The sequence below is a fragment of the Marmota marmota genome, unplaced genomic scaffold (assembly GCF_001458135.2).
Source record: "Marmota marmota marmota unplaced genomic scaffold, marMar, whole genome shotgun sequence".
NCBI lineage: Eukaryota > Metazoa > Chordata > Mammalia > Rodentia > Sciuridae > Marmota > Marmota marmota.
In genome coordinates, this window is record NW_026000137.1 from 7,153,744 (window position 1) to 7,169,534 (window position 15,791).

Here is a 15,791-nt window from a genome sequence, read left to right on the forward strand (position 1 = left end):
CCTTTTAATTTTTCATTTTGAGACAGGGTCTTGCTAAATTGTTGAGACTGTCTCAAACTTGCAATCCTCCCCTCACTCAGCCTTCCTGTCCTGAGATTACAGGCATGTGCCACCATGCCCAGTCTAGTATTTTTTTGCTAACTACACAAGAGTGGGACAAGGGAAAAATTAAATTTGATTAATAACAGTATATAGAAGAGGTAAATGTGGTTTCTACACAAAATTAGAATGCTTTGAAATGCATTCCAGCCAATCAATTTTAAAAGCAAAGAAACCACTAATGGCTTATAACCTATCAGAAGAATGATACAAGTAAGATTGACAAAATTTTCATTCTGCAAGGGGAGTGAGGGGAGAGGAAGGTCTGTGGGGATGGGAAGGATGGTGGAATGAGACAGACGTTATTACCCTATATACATGTATGATTGCACTCCTGGAGTGACTCTGCACCATGTACACCCAGAGGAAGGAGAAGTTGTGCTCCATTTGTGCACAATGTGTCAAATGCATTCTACTATAAAATAAATAAATTTTTAAAGAAATTTCTTTCTGCATTTAACTCTCCTTTTTCCTGTTCCAACTCTGTAGAAAGGGGAGAAATTCATTACACAGAGCACTCAGGTTCATGACAGGTAGGTACCACCAACGTTAAGTTTAAAAACATAAATAGGAACATTTATTTTAAAACAAACCAAAGCAGCCCATGACCTAGCACAGCAGCCTTGCTGTTTATTTTCTGCTATCACCATCACCTCCGCTTTGAGAACATCACTTGAGAAACATGCTCAACAATAAAGTTTAGCAGAGGACATCTTTGGTTTTTAGGGGACAGCTATTAGAAAGCCTTAAAAGTTCACTTCATAAATGCCTGCTCTTGACCACAGATATTCTTGGAATAACAACTCCTAGCAGACAAACTACATGTTTTCCCCACAGGCACAATGGAATAGTTTCTAAACCCTTGTCTTTGCTGGCGATGTGGAACCTGACCTGTGGATACAACACACACATCCTCAATGATGACCAGCTACTGGACTGGGGTAAAGAACCCCTCAGCATGTACAGAGTGAGAATCTCGTGATCACCACACTAGGAGATGTGCATTCTCTTTTGCAAAAGTATCCCTATTCCTGGTGTGAGCAAGAAGGTGTCCCCTGGGGGCCATTCCTCCACACCCGGCTGCTCTTTCCCCTCAGTGCACACCGGGGTTCTGCAGACTGAGCAGCGTGAACCCCTGAGCTGGCATCTCCAGCTAACTCCAGAGCGCCACCTCCCTGGCAAAGCCCCAGCAAAGAGGGAGCCACAAAGGGACTTAAACTCCTCCCCGAAGCATGAACATGATCCCCGAGGAAGTCACCAGGTGAGAATGACATCGGCACTGATCTGTGTGCCTTCTCCCTCCACCACACTTTTATTTTCCTGGACTTTTTTGCAGCAAAGAGAAAAGGAAATGTCTGGTGGCCTGTCAGGGCACAATGGGTGGGTATGTTGGGACAGGCTGGTGGAAAAGCCTCCCCAGAGAGGAGGCAGAGCTGCACCTGCCTGCCTGGCCCTTCCAGGTGGGCTCAGATGGCAGCACCCGAGAGGGGCCCTCAGCCCAGCACCTGCCCACACAGGGACACACAGGCACAGCACCTCAGCACCGGTACCTTGAAATTTCCCTCCAGGGTCAGCGTCCTCATCCAGCTGGGTACGATAGTGACCTCAAGTTTTACTTTAGATGTCCGCAGCTCAAGAACTTGCGTGTGAGCTGCATGTAAGTAAAAGTGTGCCCACATCTGGCTGCTGCTGCCTTCTGCTAAAACAGGGCACTCTGGACTTGTAATAGCAGCTAAAGATTCCCTTTGACAAATTATACTTCCTACATAAAGCTCATACCCAGAAATCTAGCCCCAGGACATTTCTGGCAGCATCTTATGTGAATGGCTGTGTCTGACACTACCGCCCACCCAATGTGAACTTGGGGACACCAGAATCCAGCCCGTCTGAGCTATCTCCAGGTGGGATCAAAACACATAGTGAGGCAAAGGACACTGGCACAAGGTGCTGCAGCAGGGAAGTTTCTTCTGCTTTACACCCACCCTCACTCCACAACAAACTGCAAAGGATACCCAGAGGGTCTTTCAGAAACAGCACTCGATCTTCCAAAGTAATTTGCTTATCAGTACTAAAGAAGTAAATGGAAGATAAAGGTATCCCTAACACAACAGCCCAGGGAGAAGACACCCGAGGCAGGAGGTTGGGGTGCCACTCACACTCACGTTCTCCTTCTCCCGCTCCTCAGGGTCCTCCTGCTGTCCCCGCAGTGCCCTCTGGACGCAGGCGTTTAAACAGTGGCGAATAACATGGATCAGCTTGGCTAAAACGTTGACAATAATCAACAATCAACAATCAACATGTTTCTCCTACAAAATTAATCTTCTAATCAGAACTATGATCCCAAACAGTGAAACACTTTGAAAGAAGTCATCACAACACACTCCAGCGTGAAGCTCCAGAGGGGCCAGCCCTCACTTGGTGGGCAGGAGCATGGGGAGGGTAGGAGTCCAACCTATGTTGCTGCAGGCGGTGTGCTCGTGGGCGTGCTGGTAGAACCTCCTAGCAGCCGCGTGGTTCATCTGCACCAGCGTGACGCAGCGCTCACACCAGACCTCCTCTGGCTGGTTCACGGGCAGGAAGGAGTTGAAGACGAGGCTCACCAGGCGCCGGGACACAGGCCGCGAGTCCATTTGCAGACGAACCAGAATGTGCTCCATGGGGCATATTTTCCAGAACTATGAATAGCACAGGGGCAGAAGGAAGCATCAATCACCCCAGTGACCTTGGAAACTGCTTCAGGGAGATTTCCAGAACAAAACCAAAGGGACTAATTCTGCATTCAAGAACATTCATTTCAAATGACTGTACTAGAATCTGTGATTCCTGTGAAGAACAGATCAATCTACCTCTTAAGAAGACCAGTGTATAAGATGCCCAAGTCCAAGGCTGTGGAGAAGGTTAGTCATCATTACTCACCACCACGGTTTTTCTACAGTAAACTCTCAAATTACAGACATAGTTTCCAATCAAGCCATTTTTAAATTTCCTAAAACCTAACATTTTGGCCCATTAAATGTGAGTAATAAATTTTAAAAACACATTTAACAATTTCGAGACGGATGCAATACTTCTGTCTTAGCAGCCTGGGCATGGCTCCTGAACACCCCAGGGCTGCCTGGTTGGTCCTTCAGCAAGGCTCCTCCAATGCCAGCCCCCTTCCTCACGTCCTCCACAGCTTAGTATCTTCCCACCACGCCCTCCTCTAGCCACCTCAAAAGCCAGGCAAGTACAATACTCAGAACTGACCATATAGTCCTCACACTGAAAAGCACTCAAGTCGCCTTAGGAAAACACCAAGCTTCTGAGCAAGAGATCCAAGACAAGAGAGGACTATCACAGAACGGGAGGGAAACGGATCTGAAGGCAGGATGTTCAAGCCTGTCCCAGCGCACTTCCTCACCTGCACACAGGGACCTGGACCAGGCTTTTCCTCAGGAGCCTCGGTCTCAGGACCATCTCCTTGGTATTTTCCACAGATCCTTCTCATCACCATTTGAGTATGTCACATTGTTCTGACATAACAGATGCACACACAAGCTCACCTGAGTTCTGTCTCCGGGGGGCCGACTGACGGGGGACTGGTAGGTGCTCTAGCTCCAGCCCCCTCCAGCTGCCTGGCATCCTCCTGCACCGGAACTGTCATCAATGCCACTACTAATTCCATGGCCATTGGACACCCACCTGGTTCTGGGGAGACAGGACATGGCCCCGTGCTTCAGGCACCACTAGGAGGAGCACTCAGTCCCCCTGTGGACCAGAACCTTCAGCTAAGGGGTCTCAGGGGAGTCAGGCCGGTACACTCAGGGTGCGGGAGAACAGGGACAAGTGCCAGGCCTTGTTCCGACTACCTGGGCAACATCTCTGAAATCTGCTTCACACATGCGCCCCTTTCTTCATGTCCCAGCGTGAACTGTCCAAATGGGCAACTCTGGACAGCACCAGCAGGCCTGCATGTGTGGCTGCTACAGCAGCAGATGTGTCCCAGCAGCCACTGGCCTTGGGTTCACCTGCTGTCATTTCACAGAACTCACTTTACAGAGTGGTCAAGCACAAGCCCCAGGGGCTGTTCTGTCACACTGTCACCACTACCCCAGGCACAGAACAGAGGTTTGCGACAGGCTCCGACCAGCATTTGCAAGCACAGGGGCCTCTCCTGACCTCCAGCTCAGCCTGGGGGCAGCCCACCACAGCTAACACAGGATGGAAAGCCACACGCAGAATACACTCAGAGGGTCAGCCTGTCCATTACTGAAGTACACGACTTTTCTCCCCAGAAGGGCCCTCCACCTGCCCACACTCCCAGGAGCACTGGCATGAGTGCCAAAGCACAGCCTCACAGAGCTCAGCACTGAAGCCCGCACAACGCTTCCTTCCCCTACATGCAGGACCCTTGCGTCTCACACCTTCCAGGGGTATCTCATAAGCGGCTGCGTGCACCAGTTCCCATGTTATACAGCTGGTCACACATTATAGATACTTCAATGCTTTTCCTTTTTACTTACATACCTTAAGTTATTTCCACACAAGTCCCACAAATGTCCCTCCTTGTCCTTTTATGCCAAACAGCATCATTCCCCCACGTGAACACACAAGTCTGCATCACTGACCCAAGACCAACAGACCTGTCAGGTGTTTCTCAATGCCGTGTCATAACAGCATCATTTAAGCGACTGTGACCTGCTAGGAAGAGGGACAGAGTTCATGATGTCACCAAGTAACAGCTGAGTCCAAAGCAACCAACGTCCTCAGCAAGGACTGAAGGGCCCAGAACTAGTAGAGGACGCTGGTGCCACCAGCATGTGCTACGCCCCAGTGCACACTTATTACAAGCACGGACGCCCTGGCCTCCCTTGGCGGAGGGAGAGGGTTCACGGTCAATCTCCCCAAGGAAGGTGTCAAGTATCTAAATATTACTCCAGATACTGCAACAAACACACCCAATGCACGATGAACAGTCACATAAGAGGTGTTTATATCAATGTTTTCAAACAAGAAACATACTGGCATTTCCAGAATCTTCAATGAAAATCACAAAAAGTCTTGGAACAGCTATTGGTCAAAAGCAGCAGTCACCAACTTTGTCAATACCAAAGCACCTGAAATTAAAATTGTTTTGTCTTTTTCCAGGCCCAGTGGCACACACCTCTAATCCCAACAGTTCTGGAGGCCGAGGTAAGGGGATCACAAGGTTAAAGCCAGGCTCAGCAACTTAGTGAGGCCCTAAGCATTATAGCAAGACCCTGTTTCAAAATAAAAAATATTCATAAAAAGGGGTGGGGCTACAGCTCAGTGGTTAAGCATCCCTTGGGTTCAATCCCCAGTACAAAACAAAAAAGCTCTTTCTTTCTTTTGGGCGGAAACAAATGCCCCTCTTTCTTCCCTGTGGTAACAGAAACTCAGGCTACCCCACCTTGGCAGCTCGCACAGCTTTGATCTTCAGCAGCAGCTCCACGAATGCCACTCTCACTTTCTCCGAATTGTCATGAAGACTGTATCTGAGTGCCGGCAAAAGCTGTTCTAATAATGGGTGGCTCAGTTTGTTATCCAGAATTATCGGCAGACACTACACAAAGGGGAAAGAGAGAGCTCAAAATCAGAATATGCCAAGAAAAGTTTGTTTAGGAGGATGCTCAGTTCCACCCTTACCCAATGCACCAGGAAAATAAACACTTAGGGCAAATCACATTTTCCTGGAAGTGCCATCCCACAAGCACTCAACGAGCTAGCATCACTTTGACAACTGGGGGCCAGCCATCACTGCTCCATTCCACAAGACTGATCTGGTGACAGAAGAGACCAGAGTACCCTCTGCCCAACCCTGTAGGACCTTAATTGGAAGATTCAGAGCAGACTGGCAAACATGGCTGTGTCTAAAGCCGGGTCTTTAACAGTCAATAAACTTCGTATCCTGACTCAATGTCCACCTGGGTAACTAGTATGCCCATATGGCTAACCTGGATATTCAGACCCCAGCAGAAGAGGTGAGGACTCAGTATAGGTCAGAGGAGGAGTATAATCCCTCTCTAAGGACTTTTAAATACTTATCTGTGAAGATGGCAGACTCACAAAGTGGGCAGAGGAGTAGCTTCATATGGCTCAGGGGCTAGATCAGCAGAGTACAGAAACACCAAGGCCAGGCCCAGTGAAGGGGCTCCTGGTGCCTCCAGGGTGGAGGGCGCATGGCCAGGTCACACAGCCATCAGCACAGGCCACGAGCTCTAAGCCGAGGTCCTGCTGTCCTCTCCCTTGCACCTGCAGACCCTGTTCTCAGCCACGACACAGGCATCTTCCCAAGACACTCCACAAAGACAAAAAAGAATGAATTCAAGAGTACTGAGGAGTGCGCCCCATACAGTGAACACTAGGATCTTATTGGGCAGTCATTTTCTGTAGAAAACACTTTGGTTTCTTTATAATTGTACTTTGCACATACAAAGTATCAACAGCTCTCTCTATGGAGCCCAATAATGGGTATATTTTGTCTTTTTCCTTCTCTGTATTTTGCTACTATTCTACAATATCTAAACATCACCATATAATTTTAAAAATCTTACCTTAAAGACAGAACAACGAACATCAGCTGAGCTGGTATCAAATGCCAATTCCCCAGTTATTTTCTTCAGGAGATCGATAAGGATGGTTGGGGGCATCATTTCCCAGTACTGGGAAGTTATTTTACAAACACCAAGGATCCCTGTGGAACGGACCATCGGATAAGGATCTTCTAAAAGGCTCTGTAAGTAGGAAGGGAAAAAGGCTTAAAAATCTTAAATCAGTTCCCTTTGTGTTGACATTTGCTTTATACACTAGCATTTGGGGAATCTATAACTTAATAAGTTATAGAAACATTGGTCACACTGTCTCCAAGGGAATTAGTTCCAGGACCACCCTCTAAGGATGCTGAAGTACAGATGCTCTACTCCCTTAAATAAGAGGCAAAACAAAAACGGATACACCTTGCCATGCACCTTACTGCTGGATTACTTGTGATGCTAAAACAACGTGTGTTGTTTAGGACACAGTGACTACAACGCCTTACAGATAAAACACATTTTCTCCCAATATCTTCAACCCACACTTGGCTGATGAGATGCAGAGGTCCCACCCCAGGGGTGATTCTGACGTGGAGTACTCAAGAACAGCTCCGAAGCATGTGCAGCTCATTTGCTCCCTGCACATAGGGCCTTGTTCACAGTGGGTCTTGAGCACCAGCTCCACCATTCAGAGCTCCGCACACCATCAGATGTGGCCAGAGTTCATACAGAAACTACCCATGTAGTCCACTCTCTTGAATTCCAAAATGCTATAATGCAGAGCCCAGAAAAAAACAATGCTTCAATCCAAGGCAGGACGGTCAGTGGCTGCTCATGGCTTAAATAATCGTAGTCATGTGCCCCATGGAAGTACAGGACATCACCAGGGCACAGCCTCACACAGCAACCCAAGCCTACAAGCACAAACCTTACCAACTCACTTCATTAACTACCAATTCACAGGGAACAAAAGTGCAGGAACTCATTCCATGAAATCTAGACTTGGGAAACAGAAGCATCTTCTCCAACAATAACATTAAAAACTAGGGATGCAATCACCATAGGCCCCAGCTATCCCATTCCTGGGTATTTTCCCTAAAGATTTAAAATCAGCATGTTACAGCCATATAGTTACCTCAATGTTTACAGCAGCACAATTCACAGCAGCTAAATTATGGAATCGGCCTGGGGTACTGTCAGTAGATGGCATATATATATATATGGTGTGTGTGTGTGTGTGTGTGTATATATATATATACACACACACACACACACACACACATACAGTAGAGTTCTACTCAGTCATAAAAACCAACGAAATTATGGTATTTGCCAGGAAATAGATGGTACTGGAGAATATCACACTAACTGAAATAAGTCAGACTCAGACACACAAAGGTCAAATATTTTCTCTTGTATGTGGAAACTCGTATAAAATGAAGGAAAGGGAAGGACAAAAGGAAATCAGTGGGTAGAAGAAGGCAATCCAGAAAGACTAGAGGGATGGGTAAAGGAGGCAATGCAGAATGAGTTCTTAAAAAAATCAGGTCATGTGCATACATAAATACACCACAGGAAACCCCACCTTTATGCCTACGTAGAAAGCACCAATCAAATATAAATTAACAGATAAACAAAAGGAAGCCTAGCAGAATAGAAGAAGGAGGAGGGAGTGGGAAAAGAAAAGGGGGATCATGAACAGAAATCGAATTCCATGCATGTGTAACTTGCTCACGTTGACCCCAACTACTATGTATTACTATAAAGTTCTTAAAAAAACAGTCACACAGGTGCGGTGGCACTCACCTGTAATCTCAACAACTCTGGAGCTGAAAGAACTCCAGTCCCAGAGCAGCCTGGGCAACTAAGGGAGACCTCATCTTCAAAATGAAAACTAAAATGGGCTAGGGCCGGGGCCGGGGGTGTGGCTCAGTGGTAGAGCACTTGCCTAGAATGTGTGAGACACTGGGTTCAATCCCCAGCAACAAACAAAAAAATAAACAAACAAAGGTATTTAAAAAACAAATGGACTGGGGATGGGTTCAGTGTGAGCTCCACTGGGTTCAGTCTCCAATGCTGCAAATAATAATGCTGATCCTGGTAAGGAGCAAGTCCAAAGAGACTGCTGGAAAGTGACCCTCAGCCTAAAAACGCATCAACTCAAGCAATACAGAGTTAAACATCACCATCAAAGCGTGGGCAGCAACTGGGTCTCGCTAACTTCAAGGAACCACTGCTCACTGTTCCTTAACAGTGATGAAGCACGACTGTGTCCTGCCTCTCAGTGCCACCTGCTGAGGTCTCACAGGAAGCATGTTCGAGGAGGGCAGGTCATGTGCACTATAGCTGAAGATGACCAGCAAGCCACACACTGGTCTATGCGTTTGTCACCAGGCACCCTGACATCACCCAGAGTGCGTGCCTGCTGTTCACGAAGCCCACCCATGCCAGCAGCAGTCATATCTTCTTGACCATGTCTGCCACAGTCTGGCTGGGCACAAAATAACCGAGCCACCGGGAGGCACTTGTAGGTTCAAACAGGAACTCCTTTATTGCCCAAGCTCCTGCGAATGCCACCCACGTGGCCCTTCCAGGAACACCCCCAACTGGAAATCCCTCCTCTGGAACTTCACCAACCAACAGGGACTCCCCAGGAATCTTTGGGAGAACTCCAAAGCGGGTGCCCAAGGCAGACAGTGGGGGTCTATATACAACTGAATATGCAGCTTAACTTAACCATTATCATCTCAATGGCTCCCTGGTGTCACCTCTCAACCACTCCCTTCTGGCAAAAATGCCATGGTGCTCAACACATGTCAAAGGGCCACTTGGTGACTGACCCACATCATCAAGAATGCTCATGATGGTGCCACTGCCAACAACATGGTTTTCAGCCACGCCCACCAGTAAGCGACACCTGACTGCAGTCCCAACACCACGTTCCATGTTACCACTGACATATTCTTAGTGCCCCCCAGACAGTGGCACCTGCTGCAGCGTTAGCACTGGGATGAGCTAAACAATTCCTTAGCATTCTTTATTTTGAGTTTGTTGCATCCCATGAAATACTGATTCCCAGCTCCACATAGGAATGGCCAAGCAAGCAGCAGGGCCAGGACTGAGGTGAAGCTGTCTGAGCTTTGCTCCCCACTCTGCCTGCTGAGGTGTTCCAAACCCCTACATGTGGTCAGGAACAGGAGTGACCATCCTGTAGGGCCAAGCAGTCAAAGTACACAAAACAATGCAGCAGCACTCTGAATGGGAAGGGGCAGCTGACACACCCCAGAGCAGGGCATCCCGTGTGTGCAGCAGAAGTGGCTCAAAACTCTGCACCTGAGTTACCAGAGCAACTGCCAAGAGCTACCAAGCCCAGCTGTGGTCTGCCCAGCAACATCTGCCCTCAGGCTTCCAAAGGAACCTTTCTGAACACGAGTGGATCAGCCGAGCACAACACACTGAAGACTGCTTATTTCCAGGGTTCATGCCAGATCCTAGCTGTACTACCAGTTCCACTTTCCACAGGTGAAGTTTCTCATAAATCAGAAACAAACGAAGGAGCATTCAGGAGTACCCTGGGTAACATCAGGGCGGTGACTACTCTTCCTGTCATTTTGCTACTAACCAGAACAAAAAAAACATAACACATCAGGAACTGCAAAGGTGAGGGGACCAGAACCAGCACTCTCCAGCCACGGGAGACAGGCGGCCCCCCGCCAGAATGCACCTCGCCTGAAGCACAGCAGTGTCTGCATGCTCCCCATGACTTCAGGCTGGCACCCCAAGCCACCCCAAGAGATGAAGACACAGAGAAGACCAACAGCTCGTCAGAAGTCACAGCCAGCAAGTGGGAGGTGGTGTCAAAGTCAGGGGTCTACCTGATGCCCGTCTCCACTACAGGACAAGGGGCACCATGTATGACGGTCACAACTACAGGGGAGAAGGAAAAACTGAATGTCCCAATGGACCGACAGAAGAAAGGGACGGCAGGGCCGGGTCTCAGTTTTCAAGGAGGCCAGGAGAACGGGCCTTTTCTGAAGCAGGGCCCTCAGTTCCTCAGGGGCAGGCCCCTTAGGCTCCTGCCAGCAGCAGCAGTGCCCCACATGCACAGAGCTGGAGCGCATAGGCAGCCTGACCACATGGGGATACGTACATAGAGTTCTTCAAACTGTTTCTGAATTTCACTATCCATTTCCATGGTGTGGAAGTTTGGGTCTCTAACAGGAAACGCTTCAATAAACAGCAATGCAGCATTTGATCGCACTTCTGAGTTTCTGGCCTGTAATAATAAGAAGAGAAGTTCAGAATCCCAGAAAAGCACACAAAGCCTTCAGCCTGATGTTCTCAAATGAATACTTCTATTACCTTAACAGAAACCTATTTACAAGTTAAAGACCATTATAGCATTGAAAATGACCAAACTAGCCTAAGGGTAGCTCAGTGGAACACTAGGCCCAGGAAGCTCAACATGCCTACAGGGATGAACAGACTAAGCAGACCGAACTTGGTAAGGACATCCTGAAATCAAGCCAAACTCGATGTCCACAGACATAAAAGATTATCTTCTTCACATCAAAGCCCATCTTATGCGACAAAGAGACAGCCATCCCATGTCAGGTGACACCAGCAAGGTTTATGGAGACTTGTGTGTCCGTGAGGATGCTCAGGAAGTCTCTGCCTCTTGCCCTGTTGTGGGCATGAGGACACTGAGGTGGAGTGGAGGATGAAGAATGGGCAGCCCACCCAGCCTCAGTGGTGTTCACACATGTCCCCAGTCTCATTCCTGACTTGCTACTTCAAAATAACTGTGTACTCAGCACTGAACTAATCTACCTTTCCAATTAAGTGCATCCAAAAAATGATTTTGCTAAAGATTTGATCAGAAGGCTGAGAGGTGAGTTCAAGGCCAGTGTGGGCAAGTTAGTGAGACCTTGTCTCAAAATAAACACTAAGAACGGCTGGAGATATGGCTCAGTGGCAGAGTACCCCTGGGCTCAATCCCCAGTGCTGCAAAACCAGGCAAGAAGAAAGAAAAGATTCTGAGAGCTGGGCAGAGTGGGTGCGTGCCTGATCCCAGCCACTCAGGAGGCTGAGTAAAGAGGACTGCTGGAGGCCAGGATAACAGATCAGGACTTCATCTTAAAAAAAGAAAGAATTTTGTTCCAAAATTCCAGAAAACACAGGTCTGCAGCCTTACTCTTACCACCAAGTCCACTATGAATGATGGGTTCCAATCAGAGCCCACCCGGCCCCGCTCCACGTGCACACCTTCAGCCCCCTCCACAGGATGGGCTTGTACAGCCTGTACAGCATCTCCTCCACACCCTGCCGCGCCTTCTGACGGTGGAAGTAACTCAGCACCTGCAGGCCAGGACCAGGGAAGGGAGGAAAAAAAGGGTGCTGCTGCTTTCAAGAATTTGAAAGGTGACAAGTGACTCTTTTCTTTCTGTGGACCACGTTATCAACTCTGGTATTAATGATGTGCTCACTTCACAGACTTTTAAACAGCAGTGATATATAATTCATTCCATGAAACCCAACCTCTCACAGCACAGGGTTCTGTCTCAGTAATAGCACAGCTCTGCTGTCCTCATACAACCCTCATGACAGGAAAACAACTGCCAGGCACCAAACATCCATATCCCAAGGAACCCCGCCAATCGGTAACTGGATTCTTAAGTTTAGCCAATAATGACCTGAGGACAAAAAGGATGGGACAGATTTCAACCCTGTGTTCACAGTCCATGTGACAAGGGTCTCGCTCACCTCCCGCACTCTGGCATGCACTGGAGACCTCCTGGGCAGGTGGATGCCGTGGAACATGAAGTCCTGGATGCAGTCACTCTCGATGGCCTGCAACGACCAACACAGGGCCTGGCACTTGGCACATGGACAGCATGCCTCCTGTCCTCATCAGAGAAAACCTTTATTCTAAGTCCCTAATTCTGACAGTGCCTTCAGTTTCCACAAACCAAGGAGAAGGTTCAGCTGCTATCCTGCCTGACAAAGCATCGAGTCTGTGCCACAGAGCAGGGCAGGCTTCTACCTACCACTCAAGGCCACTAATGACAGACTGAGGGGCGAGGGCACACAGACCTGGAGTCCCCTACCCTATGACATCGCTGACATGAATGATCTTTGCAAACCTGAACCTCACAGAACTCAAGAGGAAGAACCTCTACAGTGGAGGCCAGGACTCCAAACAAACTGAAATAAGAACTCTCGGGGCTCATGGTGAGAAAGGCTGGGCAGGGGAGGGTGTGGGAACCTCCTCAGCAGACCTCAGGTGAAGCCAAAGAGGAAAGACTTGCAACAGGAGCCCAAAACCTCAGCGGACGGTCTGGTCCATTACCCTGCATTGTGGTCCCTCCACCCGTTATTCCAAGGTTCTAAGGGAGGACGAGAGGAGGCTGTGCTATCAACTGGCTTCTTCTTGGTCATCTTAAAAAATATCTGCTTCGCCGGAAGCCACCACTGAACGTGAAACAGGAACCTGTGGGACCTATGATGAAACCTGAGCCACTACACTGCTTGGGAAGCCAGCAACGCTGCGAGGCCTGAACCCAACCAGCCACAGAGCACAGGCACTCCACACCACAAGACAAGAGGCCTAGCCTCCAAAAGGCCAGCGCACACTAGAGGGCCACGTGGGGCTGGGATGCAGCTCAGAGGGACAGCGCTTGCCTAGCATGCGTGAGGCCCTGGGTTCCAATCCAGTGCCACAAAAAAGGGAAACAACCAAGCAGGAACAGTCTTCAAGAAGTGATTTACAAGGAAACAACATGTTGGTAACTTTTTGGATCCTGACTCAAAAGATTTTAAAAGACACTTTGAGACAAGTAGAAAAATTTAATATGGTTGATTAATTTAAAAAAAATACCAAGAATTTATTGTTAGTTTTTTAGGCATAAACACACTTTTTAGAGATACACACTGAATTTTGTAGAAATGAAACATCAAATCTGGAATTTGCTTTAAAAACTTAAAGTAAGTGCCAGGCATGTGGCACATGTCTGTAATCCCAGTGGCTTGGGAAGCTGAGGCAAGAGGACCGTGACTTCAAAGCCAGCCTCAGCAACTTAGTAAGCTCCCAAGCAACTCAGTGAGACCCTGTCTCTAAATAAAATATAAGCAAAGGGCTGGGGATGTGGCTCAGTGGTTAAGTGCCCCAAAATAAAACAACAAAAAACTTCAAGGAAGAAAAGAAGAAGAAGCAGGGCTGAGAAATACACATTTTGGAGATAATTTTGTACAAGTCTAGTCAATTCTTTTCTTGAAACACTACTAGAGAAAATGGGGCAGGACACTCTAAAGACAAACACTGTTTCCTGAGAACAAGTTTGATGCAGTGATAAAACAATACAAAGAAAAAAAAACATAACAATTCTGGTTCTGCCCCCAAAGTTTATTCTAAAACTTTTAAAAGTTGTCTGCAAGGGAATCTAATGGAAACTTATGTTCTAGAAGCAATGTCAGTTGACATGTGGCAAGAGAAGCAAGTGTTAGGCAGAAGAGTGTGGCCACAGAGGCAGGGGTTGTGGCTCAGTGGTAGCGCACTTGCCTAGCATGCATGAGGCACTGGGTTCGATCCCCAGCACCACATACAAATAAATAAAATAAAGGTCCATCAACAACTTAAAAATATTAAAAAAAAAAGAGTGTGGCCGCACGCCCACTGGCCATGGCCAGCTCGCCAGAGCAGCAGGATGCTTAGCGCTTCCTTGAGAACCCAGCCTGAGGACAGCATGAGGGAAAACAGACGGCGCTCAATGTTCCACTGCAATTCTGAATTCCATGCCATGTCTGCATAACCCGAGTGTCACAGCTGCTAACGGCTAACATTCTCAAAACAATGCAACAGGAGGAGGTATCTGAGGGTCCTGAACAGTGCTAAACACAGAAACAGGACGCAAGCCACCACACAGCTTTATGCTTTGTAGGGGCCACATTAAAAACAGGAAAAAAAAACACAGTAAAAGTAAATAATATATTTTGTTTGTTAGTATTGTTCTGACAGTATCTTTTATTGTTATTTTTAAAGATGTTTTGTTTTTGTATAGTTTGAAATACTTTTATATTTTAATTCATAACATATTCTAATATTATTTTTTATATGAAAATATATTTATTAATGTTTTCTACATCCAAACCACTACCGTTTCAACATAAAATCAATATTTTTAGAAAGGACTGGTGAGATATTTTGAAATCTGGAGTGTATCTTGCACTTTCAGCACTCCGCGATCAGGACAGGCCACATTCCTGGCCCCCAAACACGTGACTAGACACTCCAGGTTTCAAGCTGTGCAACAAGGGGCCAGACCTTGATTCCACTCAAGCTGCACTCCAGCAAGTGACTCGAGGCCACAGCTGCCCTTGTGTGAAGTGCACCAGCAAGTCACTCACCCATCAAGGTCCTCCAACCTCCCCTTCTTAGCACCAGCCAGGGTTAAACATCCCTCCTTGGTGACTCTCAGTAACCAGAGTACAATCAACATCTGGTGTAAATACCTCCAGTATGTTCCCTGAAGCCTTCTTCCAAGCTCTGAAATAAATTTCTGCAATGTGTACCATCAAATGCCTTTTGGAAAAAAAAAATGAAAATTTTATTAGTACAAGTTTAAAAAATTATTGGCATATATCATTTCAGGGACCCTCCTACCTCAGGGGAGAGGAAACTTTGCCTAACTAGAGCTCTCAAATCATCTGCAGAGATGTCACCTACCTGGAGCAGAAGGTAGAAAAGGGCAAGTCTGGGGAAGGAAGGTGAGTGGCAGACTCCTCTCCTCAGTAAAAGGTACCCCTTACTGAGAGCTTGACCATTTTCTGAGACCATGGGAACATAAGCCCAGAACCAAGTCTAAGGTCAAAAGTTTAAGTATTAGAAATGTTTATGTGGAATCATTCTGAACTTTCCAGACTATTAATTCCTCACCTATAGGAAGCCTCATGACACCAGAATGGACTTCAGAGTCACAGAAGTTTAGAAACCTATTAGTTCAACCCAACATTCTACAAATGTAGCACATCCGAGATCAGAACCCAAGCCTAACTTGGACCCGACACGGCTGCCTGACACTGGGACACTATACCCCACGCCCACCTAGAAAAAATCGTGAGGATGGACCTGCAACACATGTGGCCCTGTCCCTGACGGCTGCT

The 15,791-nt window shown here is 47.4% G+C and overlaps 1 protein-coding gene across 5 annotated transcripts in view; it reads right to left on the reverse strand.

Moving 5' to 3' along the window:
• The window catches only part of Ncapg2 (non-SMC condensin II complex subunit G2), a 60,143-nt gene that overhangs the window by 26,693 nt on the left and 17,659 nt on the right, over nt 1–15,791 (reverse strand). For 3 of the 5 annotated variants that reach the window (XM_015502360.2, XM_015502359.2, XM_048785468.1), the window contains 8 exons: nt 15,141–15,210; nt 12,396–12,482; nt 11,898–11,990; nt 10,783–10,908; nt 6,654–6,833; nt 5,510–5,662; nt 2,552–2,774; nt 2,256–2,359 (listed from right to left, as the gene is read on the reverse strand). In XM_015502360.2, the coding sequence (XP_015357846.1) occupies nt 2,256–2,359; nt 2,552–2,774; nt 5,510–5,662; nt 6,654–6,833; nt 10,783–10,908; nt 11,898–11,990; nt 12,396–12,482; nt 15,141–15,210 (1,036 nt within the window). The remainder of the gene's footprint in view (nt 1–2,255; nt 2,360–2,551; nt 2,775–5,509; nt 5,663–6,653; nt 6,834–10,782; nt 10,909–11,897; nt 11,991–12,395; nt 12,483–15,140; nt 15,211–15,791) is intronic. The other 2 variants (XM_015502361.2, XM_048785469.1) reach the window with 2 other exon arrangements.